Source organism: Lethenteron reissneri, chromosome 13 (genome assembly GCF_015708825.2).
Source record: "Lethenteron reissneri isolate LAM-NWPU_2019-01 chromosome 13, ASM1570882v1, whole genome shotgun sequence".
Classification (NCBI taxonomy): domain Eukaryota; kingdom Metazoa; phylum Chordata; class Hyperoartia; order Petromyzontiformes; family Petromyzontidae; genus Lethenteron; species Lethenteron reissneri.
The window spans coordinates 2,085,039-2,100,378 of NC_083791.1; the positions used below are offsets into that span (position 1 = coordinate 2,085,039).

General features: G+C 43.3%; 1 protein-coding gene across 2 annotated transcripts in view; it reads left to right on the top strand.

Annotated features, from left to right (window-relative positions):
- Window positions 1-15,340, top strand: part of ACAD8 (acyl-CoA dehydrogenase family member 8) — a 591,584-nt gene that overhangs the window by 484,922 nt on the left and 91,322 nt on the right. For both annotated transcript variants that reach the window (XM_061550860.1, XM_061550861.1), the window contains one exon: window positions 5,095-5,192. In XM_061550860.1, the coding sequence (XP_061406844.1) occupies window positions 5,095-5,192 (98 nt within the window). The remainder of the gene's footprint in view (window positions 1-5,094; window positions 5,193-15,340) is intronic.

Here is a 15,340-nt window from a genome sequence, read left to right on the forward strand (position 1 = left end):
CATGGCTAATGGCGACTCGGAAGAATTGCTGCGTGTAACACGTGCTGTTGCATTTTACAGGTAAAGGACCCAAAGGTTGTTTTTGATCGTTCTATAAATTTCGATTTAAAGCTTTCGTGACTGCAGGGATTCATCTTCTTGGTTCTTTCGGTAAAGTCACGTAGAAGGGAAGTAATAAAATAATAAAAATAAAACATAATAAAATAAAACAATTCTCACGACGTTTCGGCCACAACGCAAGCAGCCGTCCTCAGGTGAAAACCAGGTCCGTCGAGGCGACAGAGTCTGAATGAAACAGCACACGGGCTTGGAGCATATATATAAGCTGGGCGCATTAACAAAGGAATTTGCATATCAACAGGAATTTAGCATATTTATGGGAAATGCAGGAATGTAATTAGTACTGCATATGCATGTGCATTATGCAGGATTAACAGCATCAAAGGGAGCTGCAGTTACTGCTGCTGCAGTAGTTGCTGCTGCTGCAGTTTCTGCTGCTGCTGCACTTGCTGCTGCTGCTGCACTTGCTGCTGCTGCTGCACTTGCTGCTGCTGCTGCACTTGCTGCTGCTGCTGCACTTGCTGCTGCTGCTGCACTTGCTGCTGCTGCAGTTGCTGCTGCTGCAGTTGCTGCCTTATCCATTTTAATATAACACTATGTATTATTCTACCCACCCTAATGTGTATCATACTGCTATATGTTTACTGTACAATTACGACACCATACATTACTCTGCACACTGCACCATGCCAGTGAGTGGAACGCGGTCTGAAAGTCACCGTTAACGTGAACACAATCAGTTAAGATCCGAAATGGTTTATTACGTCCTTCCAATGATTGCTAAGCCAGAATCCATCTTCTCGGTTGAAATTGTCTCTGTGTTTGTATATGTGGATCGCCTCATGAACGAATCTCTCATGATAGCCAGATGGCTTGCAGAGAACCTCTGTCTTGGAGAAGTCAATGTCATGTGAGCCCACTGAATTGTAACAGTGATCTGCCACGGCTGAGGTGTTTGTCCTACCGTGTTTCAGGTCTGCCTTATGTTCACGGATGCGGTCCGAGACATGTCGTTTGGTTTCTCCAATGTAACTGCTACCACAGAGGCAACTTAGTTTGTAGACGCCAGGGTACTGTATGTCTGGAATAATACATAGTGTTATATTAAAATGGATAAGGCAGCAACTGCAGCAGCAGCAGCAAGTGCAGCAGCAGCAGCAAGTGCAGCAGCAGCAGCAAGTGCAGCAGCAGCAGCAAGTGCAGCAGCAGCAGAAACTGCAGCAGCAGCAACTACTGCAGCAGCAGTAACTGCAGCTCCCTTTGATGCTGTTAATCCTGCATAATGCACATGCATATGCAGTACTAATTACATTCCTGCATTTCCCATAAATATGCTAAATTCCTGTTGATATGCAAATTCCTTTGTTAATGCGCCCAGCTTATATATATGCTCCAAGCCCGTGTGCTGTTTCATTCAGACTCTGTCGCCTCGACGGACCTGGTTTTCACCTGAGGACGGCTGCTTGCGTTGTGGCCGAAACGTCGTGAGAATTGTTTTATTTTATTATGTTTTATTTTTATTATTTTATTACTTCCCTTCTACGTGACTTTACCGAAAGAACCAAGAAGACGTTCTATAAATGTTCTAGACTTGTTCTAGACTTGTTCTAGACTTTAAGCTTGGCTTTGAATTGTTCGTTTGTGATATATGCAATTAGAGGCTTTTTAGCACTGTGCATTGTAAAGGGATGATGCACTGTAATTACTTCCTGTCATTGTAATTCTCTAACTCTCAGACTGTTTAGTCTATAACCATGCCCATGTACCCAGAGTATGACTACTTGCAATGCTATTGAGAAAAGAACACATGTAAAGTAGTAAGCTGTACAATGGTGATATACAGTACGTATACTGTACACATACAGTACATATAATGGGTGTAAGATACCGATATAAGTGGATGGTATAGATAGACATACAGCTTAGGATTAAAGTAATATTGGAATAGTGATGTGCAAATGTGATTGTCAAAGACAAAGATGGTTTATCAGTAGTAGAATTGGGTTTAAGAGAAAGGGTTAATGAATAACCGCACGTGTAAACCAGCCACATGGTTAATGGCGACTCGGAAGAATTGCTGCGTGTAACACGTGCTGTTGCATTTTACAGAGTGACGGTGCTGTTCTTCACAAGATTAATATTAACCACAATAAATAAATGTGTTTGCCCTAGATTTGGAACACCTGCCCACTTCCTTCATTTTGAGTGTGCAACACATGGTAATATAGGTGTTGGTGGGAGGCCAGTGTATGTGCTGTCGTATATATTGACTTTTCTAAGCGTTTACATGTTAAGTTTATAAATTGACTGAACAGAGCAGTGAATAGCATGTAATTACTTTACTGACCTAAAATGGAACCCATTAAGTTCGTGAGTACTTGGGTTTATTCAGCTTCTAGATGTTCAAAATACAATTCGATTTTATGGAAACGATGCATTTCTAATTAACCTGTTTTCTGTAAGAAATACTTTTAACACTTTGTATCTGATTTGGCACCATTCTTATAAGCATTACTAGCAGGAAGTACCTGGTGTTGCCCGGGCGAAAAATTATATTTCATAACTTCTCTTAAAAACCTGACATATACATACACAGATAGTCAGCTATTGTGAAAGCCCAGTGGGCCGTTTGTCCATTTCTCCACCAACAAATTTATAAGAGGCTTGTACAAGTCCAAAAAGTTATAGAAAGTGGGGGGTAAATAGTTGATATAAAAGGTTTCTGAAAATGGTTGACCCCCCACTTCCCACCGCTTAAACATATTTTATCCCCGCGTAGGTTTATATACGTACACACCCTACAGACAACAGAGTAAGTAGTATCTATTGACTCTGTAGTATCTACTGACTGTACAGGAATATCTACTGGGCCAGTAGTAGCTACTGACTGTTTAGTAGTATTTACTGACTGTAGCAACTACTGACCCTAGTAGTATTTCTGGCCCTACAGTAGTATCTACTAACTCTATAGTAGTATCTACTCACTCGATAGTAGTATCTACTGACTCTATAGCAGTAGTTACTGACCGTAGTAGTATCCACTGGGCCTACAGTACTATCTACTGACTGTAGTAGTAACTACTTAGCATAGTAGTATCTACTGGCCCTACAGTAGTATATACTGACTCTATAATAGTAACTACTACATCTATAGTAGTGTAATAAAGGACTCTTTCTCATATGTCGATCTCCGTTGTCCTTTATTGGGTTCGTAGAATCTCGTTACCATGGCGTCCTCGCTCAGGCCCGCGTCTCTCCCGACGATCACTCCACAGCCACTCTGCTGCTCCGATATGCAGTCTCCCTGCTGCTCCGCCTTGCAGCCACACTGCTGCTCCGCTCTCCAGCTTCACTGCTGCCCCGTATACAGCTAGCCTCCCACAGCCCGCTAGCTCTCTACATCTGACACCGATGGCTGACGGTGTTGACGTCTCCCACCGCGTGGCAACCGCGCCACTCTCTCCGTCCTGTCCAGCGTGGCCTCCTCCTGTTTCACTCCGTCTCCACTCCCCGTTTCCCTTCCGGTTCTCTCCCTAAATCCTCTCTCCCACGTGACCCTGACTCCTCCCTCTCCCCACGTGACCCAGACTCCGCCCCCCCTCAATCCTTGCTCGCATTACAGTAGTACAGGGTGACCCAAAAAAAACGGGCCCCGTGCACACGGGGCCTATTAGAGTTGGGGCCCGTTTTTTTTGGGTCACTCTGTATTTGCTGACTATAGTAGAACTACTAACTTTATAGCAGTATCTACTGACTATAGTAGTATATACTGACTGTATAGCAGTAGCTACTGACTGTAGCAGTATTTACTGATCGTAGTGGTATATACTGACTGTTTTAGTATCTACTAACTCTATATAGCAGTATCTAGTAACTCGATAGCATTATCTACTATCACTACACCAGTGCATACCGACTGTGGTGGTACCTGCTATCACTACAGCAGTGCATACCGACTGTGGTGGAACCTGCTATCACTGCAGCAGTGCATATCGACTGTGGTGGCACCTGCTATAACTACAGCAGTGCATACCAACTGTGGTGGAACCTGCTATGATTACAGCAGTGCATACTGACTGTGGTGGTACTTGCTATGATTACAGCAGTGCATACTGACTGTGGTGGTACCTGCTATGGATTACAGCAGAGCATACTGACTGTGGTGCTAGCAAACAACTAACCTGACAGAGTGGCGTCGTGAGGCCTAGTGGCATGCAGAGCCCCCGCCCTTGCCTAGATTGTCCAGCTGGCCGAGGTGGCACCTTGGCAGGCTGGGGGCTGGGCCGCTGCCCCCTCCCACCATTTCCCCACCCGTGCTACAATAAAACTATCTAAGCGCTAAAATATTAATATCTATTGACTCTATAGTAGAAACTGCACGCATCGGGGTGGGGGGGGGGCGAGGACATCACACTGTAAAGAATTAACCTTAAGCGTTATGTGTATTTTTATTGAATTTTGAACGCGTAAAAGAAAATGTCCTCCTCACCCCCACCGAACGTGTGTGACTTGGTAGGGGCTGTCCCCCCCACTGAAGGCGTGTGAGTTGGTATGGTCGATCCCCTGCAATTTAATAAATAATAACCTAAAACAGCACAAAATCGCTTATTAAAGTTCTTTAAAGTTGACAGATGTGAAAACGGAATAGCGTTTGCTTACCGTGGGGCTTACGGCGTGGTACCTGGCTATTTTTTTACGTAAACCCCATGGTTTTCGAGCCAAATCCTTCGCAAGTGTGCGCACCCACACACAGACAAACAAAAAATGACATTTATAGGTAAGATTTATAGACTCTTGTACACAAGAGACACAACACATTTAGCAAGATGCGTTATACAGTTGATATAAAATAGAGTGCTTTCAGTCTTCTAATGAAAATGTACATAGCACGCCACCCGCTCCCTCTTTGAGTTACAGGGTTGTCTTCATTCATGTCCCACGCTGCTGCCGTGTGTGTGTGTGTGTGTTGCGCACGTGTCCCCGTCCTGGTTGCTCACTGCCGCTGCCTTTTGCTCCTCGTGTCGGTCTCCGCAGCTTCGTGCTCCCTCGGAGCAGCGTACGCCTCCATCTTGCAGACAACCGAGCACCTGACTGTGCGCAAGCAATTCGGGGAACCCCTGTCCTCCAACCAGGTGATTATACACAAGCGCTTTGGCCACATGGAGCGGTGTCAGTAAATTTTGCCCTGTCAGTCTCGTTCTCTCTGTGTCGATAGGGAGTAATGTGTTGCTAAAATCGGACATGAACTGAAATAGATACAAGTAAAAATTCAAAGGTTACCATGGATTCAAGTACAAATGAGCGCTTGGACATTGATCATAATTATTTTTGACCTGAGGCAGTGGTCAAAATTTCACATTCTCATGGTGAGGGCCAGTCTCCAGGAAATGATCCCTGTTCCTTGATGATATATCTCATACAAAGTGGTCCTCTTTTCATTTAGCTTGTAGGAATTATAAGTTGAACCTACAACTGACTGGGAATTGAATTTGTAACTTTTTACTTTGCGCACAATAGCAACTGTAAGATGCCATGATGGTGCCTGTTCAGTTGGCACTCTTGAATCTGCCCTTTTCATCAGAATGTAGGATATGTTTAAATGCAAAAGCTTACTTTTGTAAAATTACATTTTTTGGACACTTGTCCTTGCTTGTAATATTCATGAGACACTAACAAGAGCCTTCTACTTACCTTCAACATCTTCAGCGAATGTTTTGATTTCTTGCTTTTGGCCGTTCATGTTTGACACGTAAATACTTACGGTGAGTGCTGCCCCTGTGGTAGTTTTTCCCCTCCTGTGATGTTGGATTCCCGATTGTGGCAGGAGGGGCTTTGTGTAAATTCTCATGTGACGGATGAGATGTGAGCGTTCCATGGCACCACATGATGGTGGGTGGTGAGCTTTTAAAAAATATGTATCCAGTCTCATCTGATTGAACATCACTCGGGTGAGCTCTGGTCTAGATTAAAAAATGTATTTTCAAACGAAGAATCGAAGCAGCACATGTATTGCACCTACCCAGTATGTGTTGCATATCTGCTTCTCACAGTGACCCTTGTGTGGGCCTTGCACTCGCACTGAACACACGTGTTTTGTTTTCAAGCAATTAGATTCTGTTTATGCTTTTGGCATTGTGTTGTGAAAATTAAAACAATCAGTTTGAGACGTCCGAGTGAGCATTGCATCACCATAAAAGTTTCCATGAGATAATTAATTCTGTGATGGAATCATCAGCGGGCCTCAAATCCATGCTCCTTTTAATTGCTGCAAAGAGTGTCGTGTCATTTTGCAATAAAAGCAAAACATGTAATTCCCAGAATGCAATTTTGATAATTGAGTGGCAACCCATCTTTTTTTTGTACAGTCGTTAGTGTTTAGGCTAACATCATCACCTTACTACACTAGAGAAACCATTTTAATCACAGGTAGATACCTCGATTAGAACCTCTGATGTCAGCAGAAATCCTGGCTCAGTACTCTGATGCCATACTTTCAAACGTTCTGTTTGGTTTTTTATGTAGCATTAAAAGAAAAGAACGCAAATGCTCCCTTGATGGCATGGATCGCCAATTTACTTTTCTTCATAGCTTGTGCAAGATTTTACTGCCTGCTATGTATTCATGCGAGCGAGCGAGGTATCTGTGAAAGTTGCTATCAGGTAGCACCAGGGAGGGCTGGGCTCATTTTCAACGACTTTCTGCAGTCAGTCAGAGTTTTTCACTATGATTTAATCGGCTTTCTGCATTAATCATATGGACTGCTACAATAATTGTTTTAGAGTGATTGTTAACATGCTGTATGTGATCAAATCATATCGTAAGCACATTCTGTACTTGTGCCATTCTTATAGCGCAATGCTATCCCGAAGGAAGGTGACCATGTTTCGCTGACATAATCTGCAGTAATTTCAGAATTTCGAGGGCAATGTTGTTATGTGGTTACATTTTTTGTACTCTGATGAAAATTAATCTTCCATAATACTGGTCTACAGCCAAAATGCTTCCAATAAATGTAGTCCAACTTTACTAATTATGGGTCACTGAGAATGAAAATGATGCTTAAAATTGTTGATTGGCTCTAGTTTTCAAGAAATGCTACTGGGTCAGTATATACGACCCTTGACTTGGGAATGGCGGAGGATAAGTGAGTTATAGAGGGAAGGGATCTCAATTTAAACCAGAAATGACTAAAATACATCTTTGACTGGATAAATTAATCAATCTATGACTGGGTTTGGACAGTCCTTTCTTTTTGAGCAAAAAAATGAATGACGCAATCTGTACCTGGTATTGTGTCATACATGATATGAATTGCATCATGTTATTCCTAGAAGTCATGGATAATGCAATCATAACTAGCTTACATCTCTCTGCTGAACAAATTGCCCTATATCAGCTCTAGAAATCATACAGTGTCGTGCTCTCTTATTTGTCAGTGTTTCATTTTGAAAAGGGACACATTTCTGTTCAGCCAAATTGAGCAGAGATGCCTCGTACTTGTGTAAACAAAGCAGATAACTTCTGCTATGTTTGTGGTGAAGTGACTTTTGCATCACAAAAGTGCAGTATACCACTATGGTTAAGAAAACCTATCACCTTTATTTTGGCTGGAAAATGGAGATCAAGATAAGATGTGGGCCCCACACATATGCTGCAACAAATCTTTGCCAGTGGTTGAACATGAAATGATGCCTTTTGCAGTGCCAATGAGTTGGAGAGAGCCAACAGATCATATCAGCAAGTGTTACTTCTGCATGGCGCCTCCAGTTGGGAAGGGTGTGTCAAAGAAGAAAAGTGGACTGTGCATGTTCCAAATATTCCATCAGCTATACGCCCAGTACCCCACGGAGAAGGACTGACGGTTCATGATGCACCAGAATCATTCACAGTTGAGTCAGACGAGGAAAAGGATGAAACTTCTGGCCTGAACCATCAAGGTTACATGACCCAGATTTTCTTCCATCCTCCTCCTCTAAACCACACCTCATAACACAAGGTGAACTGAAAGACCTCTAATAAAGGACTTCGCTGACACATTGCTTGATCTCCGTCACTCTTTATTCCCGTTGACGCTCGCACTCCGCTGATCCCGACAGCGAACCAGCTGCTCCTCGCGCGCGCCCCGCACGCGCTCTCCCATCAGTCGCTCCGCTCCCCCGCTCCCGCACACCGCTGGCCGACGGTGTGCTCGAAGCTCCTCCAGCTACGTGGCTGATGGCGCGGATCCCCTCCGGCCACCCAACGTGGTCCAGCTTCGTGACTCCACCAACTGCCCCGGAGCCCTTCCGGGATACCACCAATATTCCCTTCACCACGTGATCCTGTCTCCTCCCTCTCACCATGCCCTTCACCGAACCTTCCAGATCCGGCCTCCGCATAGCGCCTTGCTGGCTCCGCCTTTAGGTTCCGCCCCTGTACACCTCGCATCCGATTGGACCCGAGGTGAGCGGCGGACCTTCACATATGCCCCCATACTGGGCCCCGCCCCCCAATTTAATGGGCCGTATGATTGGCCCAGAGCCGAGCAGCGAAACCCCGCTTACGCTCGCATTACAGACCTTGTCAGGGATTTGGAACTACCCTAGAGTAAGGCCGAGCTGTTGGGCTCCAGACTGCAGCAGTGGAATCTCCTGGCAGGTGATGTTAGGGTTTCAATGTTCTGTGACCGTCAAAAGGATCTTGTCCCATTCTTCTTCATGGAAGGTGATCTTGTAGCCTGGAACAACATCGACGGTATGATGGTAGCACTCAACATCGTTCATGATCCAGATGAGTGGAGACTTCATTTATTAATCGAAGATGAGTCTTAAAGCTACATAATGGCAATGTTTTGCCATCAATTCCAGTTGGTCATGCAGTCCATATGAAGGAAAGCTATGACAACATGAAACAACTTTTGAGGTGCATAAACTATGACCAACATCAGTGGCAGCTTTGTGGAGATTTGAAGGTTGTTGCTCTCTTGCTTGGTCTGCAGACTGGATACACAAAGTACTGCTGCTGTTTTCTCTGCGAATGAGATAGTCGTGCGAGAGATTTGCACTACATCAATATAGATTGGCCACTCCAAAACTTTTATTCCCAGGCTCATTGGAGCCTGGGAAGAAAAGTGTTCAGCATCCACCACTTGTTGAATCAAGGAAGATTTTGTCTGATGAACAACTTTGTCAAAGCCATGGACAAAACACAAGCATCTTTCAAGTACTTTGTGGAACATTTCCAAGGTTAAGTGAAGCTAAGATAAAGGAGGGTGTCTTTGTTGGTCCTCATATTTGTGAGATGATGCATTTGACAGTGCACTGCGTGGCAAGGAAAATACAGCATGGAAAGCCTTCCAGTTAGTGGCATCATTTTCTCGGAAACAACAAGGCAAACAACTACAGAGAGTTGGTGGAAAACCTCCTCAAGGCATACAAAAGCCTTGGTTGCAACACGTCACTCAAGATACATTTTTTGCACTCTCATCTAGATTTTTTCGCCCACCAAATTGCGGAGCAGTGAGCGACGAGCATGGCGAGCGATGTCACCAGGACATTGCAACAATGGAGAAACGCTATCAGGGCAAATGGAGCCCATCAATGCTTGCAGACTATTGTTGGACAGTGACAAGGGAGTAGCCAATCAGTTGTTTTAATTGTCATATTTGAATTCAGCACATCAATATCCATCATAAACAGCACATTTAATCTCTGAAGAAGACGACATCTAAAACTTGTAGACCGGTGTAATAGACGTTTTTTGGGTTAGATTGCATAAATATAAATGTGTCATTAAACCCGCCACCACCCGACACAGCCAATTAGTAAGGTTTGTCATGTAAACAGAATGTGCCAATTCGTTATTAGTATAAAATAAATCTTCCTGTCGCCTGATGATCCTAGTTGTAATTACTGGCGAAACGTCGTACTAGAATTGTTGTGGGTTTACTCTCCAACACACTGGTGTGGGGAACTCGTAACGAATTTTCATGTTTTGTTTACGTGACAAACCTTACTAATTGGCTGTGTCGGATGGTGGTGGGTTTAACGACACATTTATATTTACACGATCTAACCCAACCCTACTACGTGTTAGACTGAAATTCATCTTTTTTTTACTACACAATGTTCGTGGTTTGACGAACAAAAAGTGACCAGGTTTGAGAATAAGAGGCAAAAACAAATGAAATAACTATCTACAAGATTAATTGCATGTATTTTCCTGCGTGTTCAAATGTTACGTAAATATATGCATATATACATGCATGTCCATGCGCATGTGTATATGCCGTTCGAAAAGGAAAAGAGACGGTTGTAATACATTATTTCAATTGTATTTCAATGAAGCCAATTATGTAAATGAGGGAATTCCATTGTATTTCAATTAAGGCATTTTGAAATCTACATGAATTTCATTATGACCTTATTCATTAAAACAGAGATGGGCTGTGTAGTGCCTGCATATGTAGATGTATGTGTGAGTGAGGGGTGGTATAGTGGTTAGTGCACTGCGCTTTGAGGTCACTGACCTTCAATCCCCAACCATGACTAACATCAGTGGTACGTGTTACATGAGATAATTCTGGTAACCCCACTCACACTCTTCAATCTGCACTGACCAGTGTGGGGAAGTATGGTCAAACAACTGCCATAAGGCCGTTAATTTGTATCGTGTATGTATGTTGAACTTCTTTTGCATCGTACATAGTCAAGCAAGCTAATTGGAGGTGCAGGGGAAGGACACCAAACTAAACACAAAAAGCAGTTCTAAAGGAAGGAGTTTGCAAGTGCATAGCTCCAGTGAATTCCTAATGCTCCAGTGTGTTCATCCGTATTTATATACATACATACATGCATATGGACAAACACAAATACTTTTGTACGTATTTATATATATATACATACACCATATATTTCCAGGAAAGAGCACGGGCAATTGACCTCATTTACTGAAAATGTCACTCCGTAATTCTGAGAAACGGTGAAAGTCACTGGAGATCACATGGGAACATAATGTTGGCTGATTGAGAGATTCTCATGGAACTGAAGGACTCTCTGTGGGGAGTGTCTTGTTTATGATGAGCAGGAAAGGGTCAAATGGCCTGTGACTTCCTTGGCAATGACTGGCAGGCACCTGCTGTTACAAACCCAGGGTGAATATGTGCGCGTCCAGACAGACTCTGATAAAGGTCATTTGGCAACCTTGAAATGTCCTGCGGTCGTATCATAATAAGTTACAGCCCTTTGTTAGTATACTATTGGATGTAGGCCTCTTCATGCAATCTCAGTCATCTGGGTTGTTTTACTATTTTTATTTTACCAGGTAAGACCCAATCAGTTATATAAAGCTATTTTTCAGAAGTGACCTGACCACAAATTATAGCTCAACGAAGTGGCTTGTTAAGTGGAAATTTCTAGCAGCCAAAAACTATAAGCGCATGCTTTTGAATGTAGAAGGAAAAATTGAAGGACCCGGAGAAAACTCCACGCGACCACGGGGAGAGAGACACGCAAACTTCAAATATACAGCAGCAGGCGTCAGGGTTGGGATCGAACCCACGACCTCCTGTGTACCAGACGAGGTATTGAACATCTCTGAGATCGCCAGTGTTATGGCACAGTGTGCTAACCAATGCGGCACCACTCTGCACTCAGGCATCCATATACCACCATTGATGAGTGGGCTACTGTATACTTTTCATCATTATCTGGCCTGGAGGCGCAGTAGCATTTGATTTGGAGTAGAAAGATTGCGAGACAAAATTCTTATAAGGACTATGAGTTAATGACTACTTTATGGGACGTCAACGGTGGTTGCCCATTGAGTAGACTCACCCCTATCGTGGGAATGTGGAATTTCCACCGCTGGTTGAAGGCTGCCAAAGGAGACGATTATCATCCCATTCTCATGATTATGATATCACCGTTATCATTGTCATGATCATTATCCGTATTGTACCTATTATTGCCTTGAAGCACCATAAACACATTAAGTGTTTCTAACATTTTGACACACAGGAAGCAGTGACAGATCCAGAGGTGGGGAGCCTACGAGTTTGAGACCCCAAAAATGTATTTTATTGTTAGATACTAGAGAAAATAGATGCAATGCTTTTTAATATCAATTCAAGGCCCTATTTTTAAAAAAAATCGGGACCCCCTCTCTGGGGAAGTTGCTAGGTTCACCTCTGCACGTAACTTGGTAATTTGTTCGACCGATAAGACGTGGATTAATTATCGCCATCCACAGCCGGTTGTCAATCACTTACTAATGGGCAAGTTGTCTCCCAATAATTATTTAGTACCTCAATGTGGTTGAAATAAAGATTGCACGGGATTACGCCACCTTATGAAAGGCTGTAATTGTAAGCGAATGGCTTCTGTTGTGAATGGAAAACATTACAAGTGGCCATCACGAATATTGAAGCTACCGTCTTCAAACGTGTACCCCTAATGCACATGGACTGCATCTGTCACATGCCGCGCATGTGTGGACCCAGCGATTTCTTGTTTACTTGTTTGGGACAGTTGGTACTTTTTGAAGCCCAGGGCACGCGAGGCGCAAAGACAGTAATCAATACTGTGCTCGACATGTGTCTGGTTAAAGGGGCCGGAGTAGTCGATAGAGAGCTCGCCTAGACTTGTCACGCGATGCTGAAGACACATTCCTGCACCCTTGACATGGAGGGTGCGTTCCACGCGGTCTGGCCACGGCTTGGCTCTACTTCACGAGAGGGGTCTCGCAGAAGCTTCGCAGGCCTTCTTCAGGAACATCGTGTATGTTGGACTTCTTTCACACCGTACATAGCAAAACTGTGACAATCGGAGGTGTGGGGGAAGGACAAACAAACGAAACACAAAAAGCAGTTCTAAATAAATTAGTTTTCAATCGAGATGATTTAAAAGTGCATTGCTCCAGTGGCTTCCTAATATCAGGAAGAAAGAGCATGCCAGACGGCCGCAGAAGCGCATCTAAATGTGCGCGACGCGGTGACCGTCTTCGTTCGATGGTTAGCCAAAAGCCGCTGCTGAGGATGAAAGGAGTTTGCGTGATGGGTCATGCTCCTTGATACATGGGTTGATCGAAAAGTATATGACTTGACATGCCCTATTCAGCCAAGTGTCCTCGATTTAAAAAAATAAATCCTTTTTCATAGCAATACACCAGACTTTTATATGTATAGTCCTCTCAAATGATCTTTACCTGTGTGTTCACTGAAAAAAATATATATCTGAAAAAAACGAATAATTCTGGATAAGAATTTGAGATAATCTAGAGAAATCTTGCTCAAGTGAGAAAACCCGTGCGTAAGTGATCTGGCTCCCAGTGTCTTCAGTATGTTTCCAGTTACAAAATCACTCGTGAGGAAATGCTTTTTTTGTAACGTCGAAGTGGCGTGTTCACCAAATTAGTGGTTTGAGTAACAAGACAAAGGTTTCTTCTGGGTTGGGGTTAAAGCCTCAAAATGATGACCCAAATGAATTTCACGTCAAGGGGACCGTGTATTAAAATAGCATTTCTTGTTATTTTTTGCTACCGGGCATTTTCCAGGTCACCTTTCATGCCACTGACACGTTTGAGCATGAACCAGAAGTTGGGCGTGAGCTTATCTAAAAAAAACATGAACGGCATCGTTTGAGGCACACAACATCAACGCCTGGAAGTGGGGGCACAACAACACGGGGCTTTCTCTCGCTCCGATGCCATGAGTATCTCGAAACGTCTGGTGCCGCCTTTCAAGTTTTCAAGTTCTAGTGAATTAGTTTAATCAGGAGGTGAGAACTCAAGAGACCCAGGCCGGATCTCATTTGCATGGGTGACCCCTGGGGTCATTGACATTAGGCCAGTCATGTGACCTCCAACACCTGCTGCATCCACTCACCCTGCGGGGGTTTCCTCAGTGTTGTTAATAAAGCACAAACACGGGCAAGTGCCAGGATATATCAGTTGAATAGTCTCACCCTCAAAATTGTACATCGCATAGCCTCTACTGCTGCAGTAAGCACTGATATGCATTCATGAGTAAACACGCGTAAGCACAATACATACTGTCGTTGCCACTTCGGCCATCATTAGCAAGCTCTTGAGTAAGCTCTGGTATTGTCACTATAATATGCATTATAGGAAGAGCTGTAGTCAGCATAGTAAGTATTAAGACGCACTGTGTAAGAATACACATTAATACTGATTGTTATATTAGGTTAATTAGTATTAGAAGGCACTGCGGTACAAATAATAATAATTTGTGCAGCATAAAAGTATTCAAAATACATCTCTCTGAAGCATACACATTAACAAGTACACCATAGAGCAAGCACTTGCAGTTGGCTAGGTGACTCAGAGGTCACAGCGCCATTGGGGTCCTGAGTTCAATTTCAGGCAGCTGTCTAATTAAACCAGTTCCTGAAGTGTAGTGAGTGTATAGTCTCAGCCTGGTCACTAATGACTGCATGCGAGAAATGTCAGATTAGATCCTGGGATTGCACTTTATTTGACCACATTCGACCTTTGAGAATTAATGTGAATAGATATTCTGGGTTGACTGTTATGCGACAAAGATCTGATTGTAGTACGCAAGAAATAGTGCAACGCCCTACGGCATAAAGTATAAAAAAGAGAACTTGGACAAACATGCTGGCCATCCTCTGACACAGAGGACATGCCACACTGTGTTATTTCCAAAAGGGATGTTGAACAAACATCTCAATGCAGGGCTCTGATGACAAGTCTTGAAACTCAGTGATGCTATTTTGGAACGGTTGATATTATCGCAGTAGTCTCTCAATTATATCTGGGAGGATTTGGGGCGGGGGGAGGGATGCCCCAGGAAAAATATATACATACGCGTAAATTATGGTAAAAAAGACATTGTTAATGGTACCAATGTAGATATTGAATTGCGTTGTCTGCTTTTATTGCTTTGTACATAATCGGTATACTCTCGGACATGTTTGTGGCCACCTGGGCACTCAGTCACTGACCCACAGTGAGTGAGGACCAGCCAATAATTAAACCCGTACACCGTTAATCTATAATCAAAATATATATGCCGAATTACAATCGAGAATGAATTTGATTGTCTACTTGTTAAATGCATTCGCTCTCGAACATTTGTTTAAAAAATGCTTGCATGGTAAAAGATGCTGAGAGTGGGTTTGAATGTAGCTCTGAAAGTTAAACCTTTGCATGTGCATATTTGTCTGGGATACAAATAATATATGCAATAAAACATCGTCATAAATCGGTTCATAAACTTACTGCAAGCTATTTTATTGGCCTACTGAAGTTACATACCAAACAG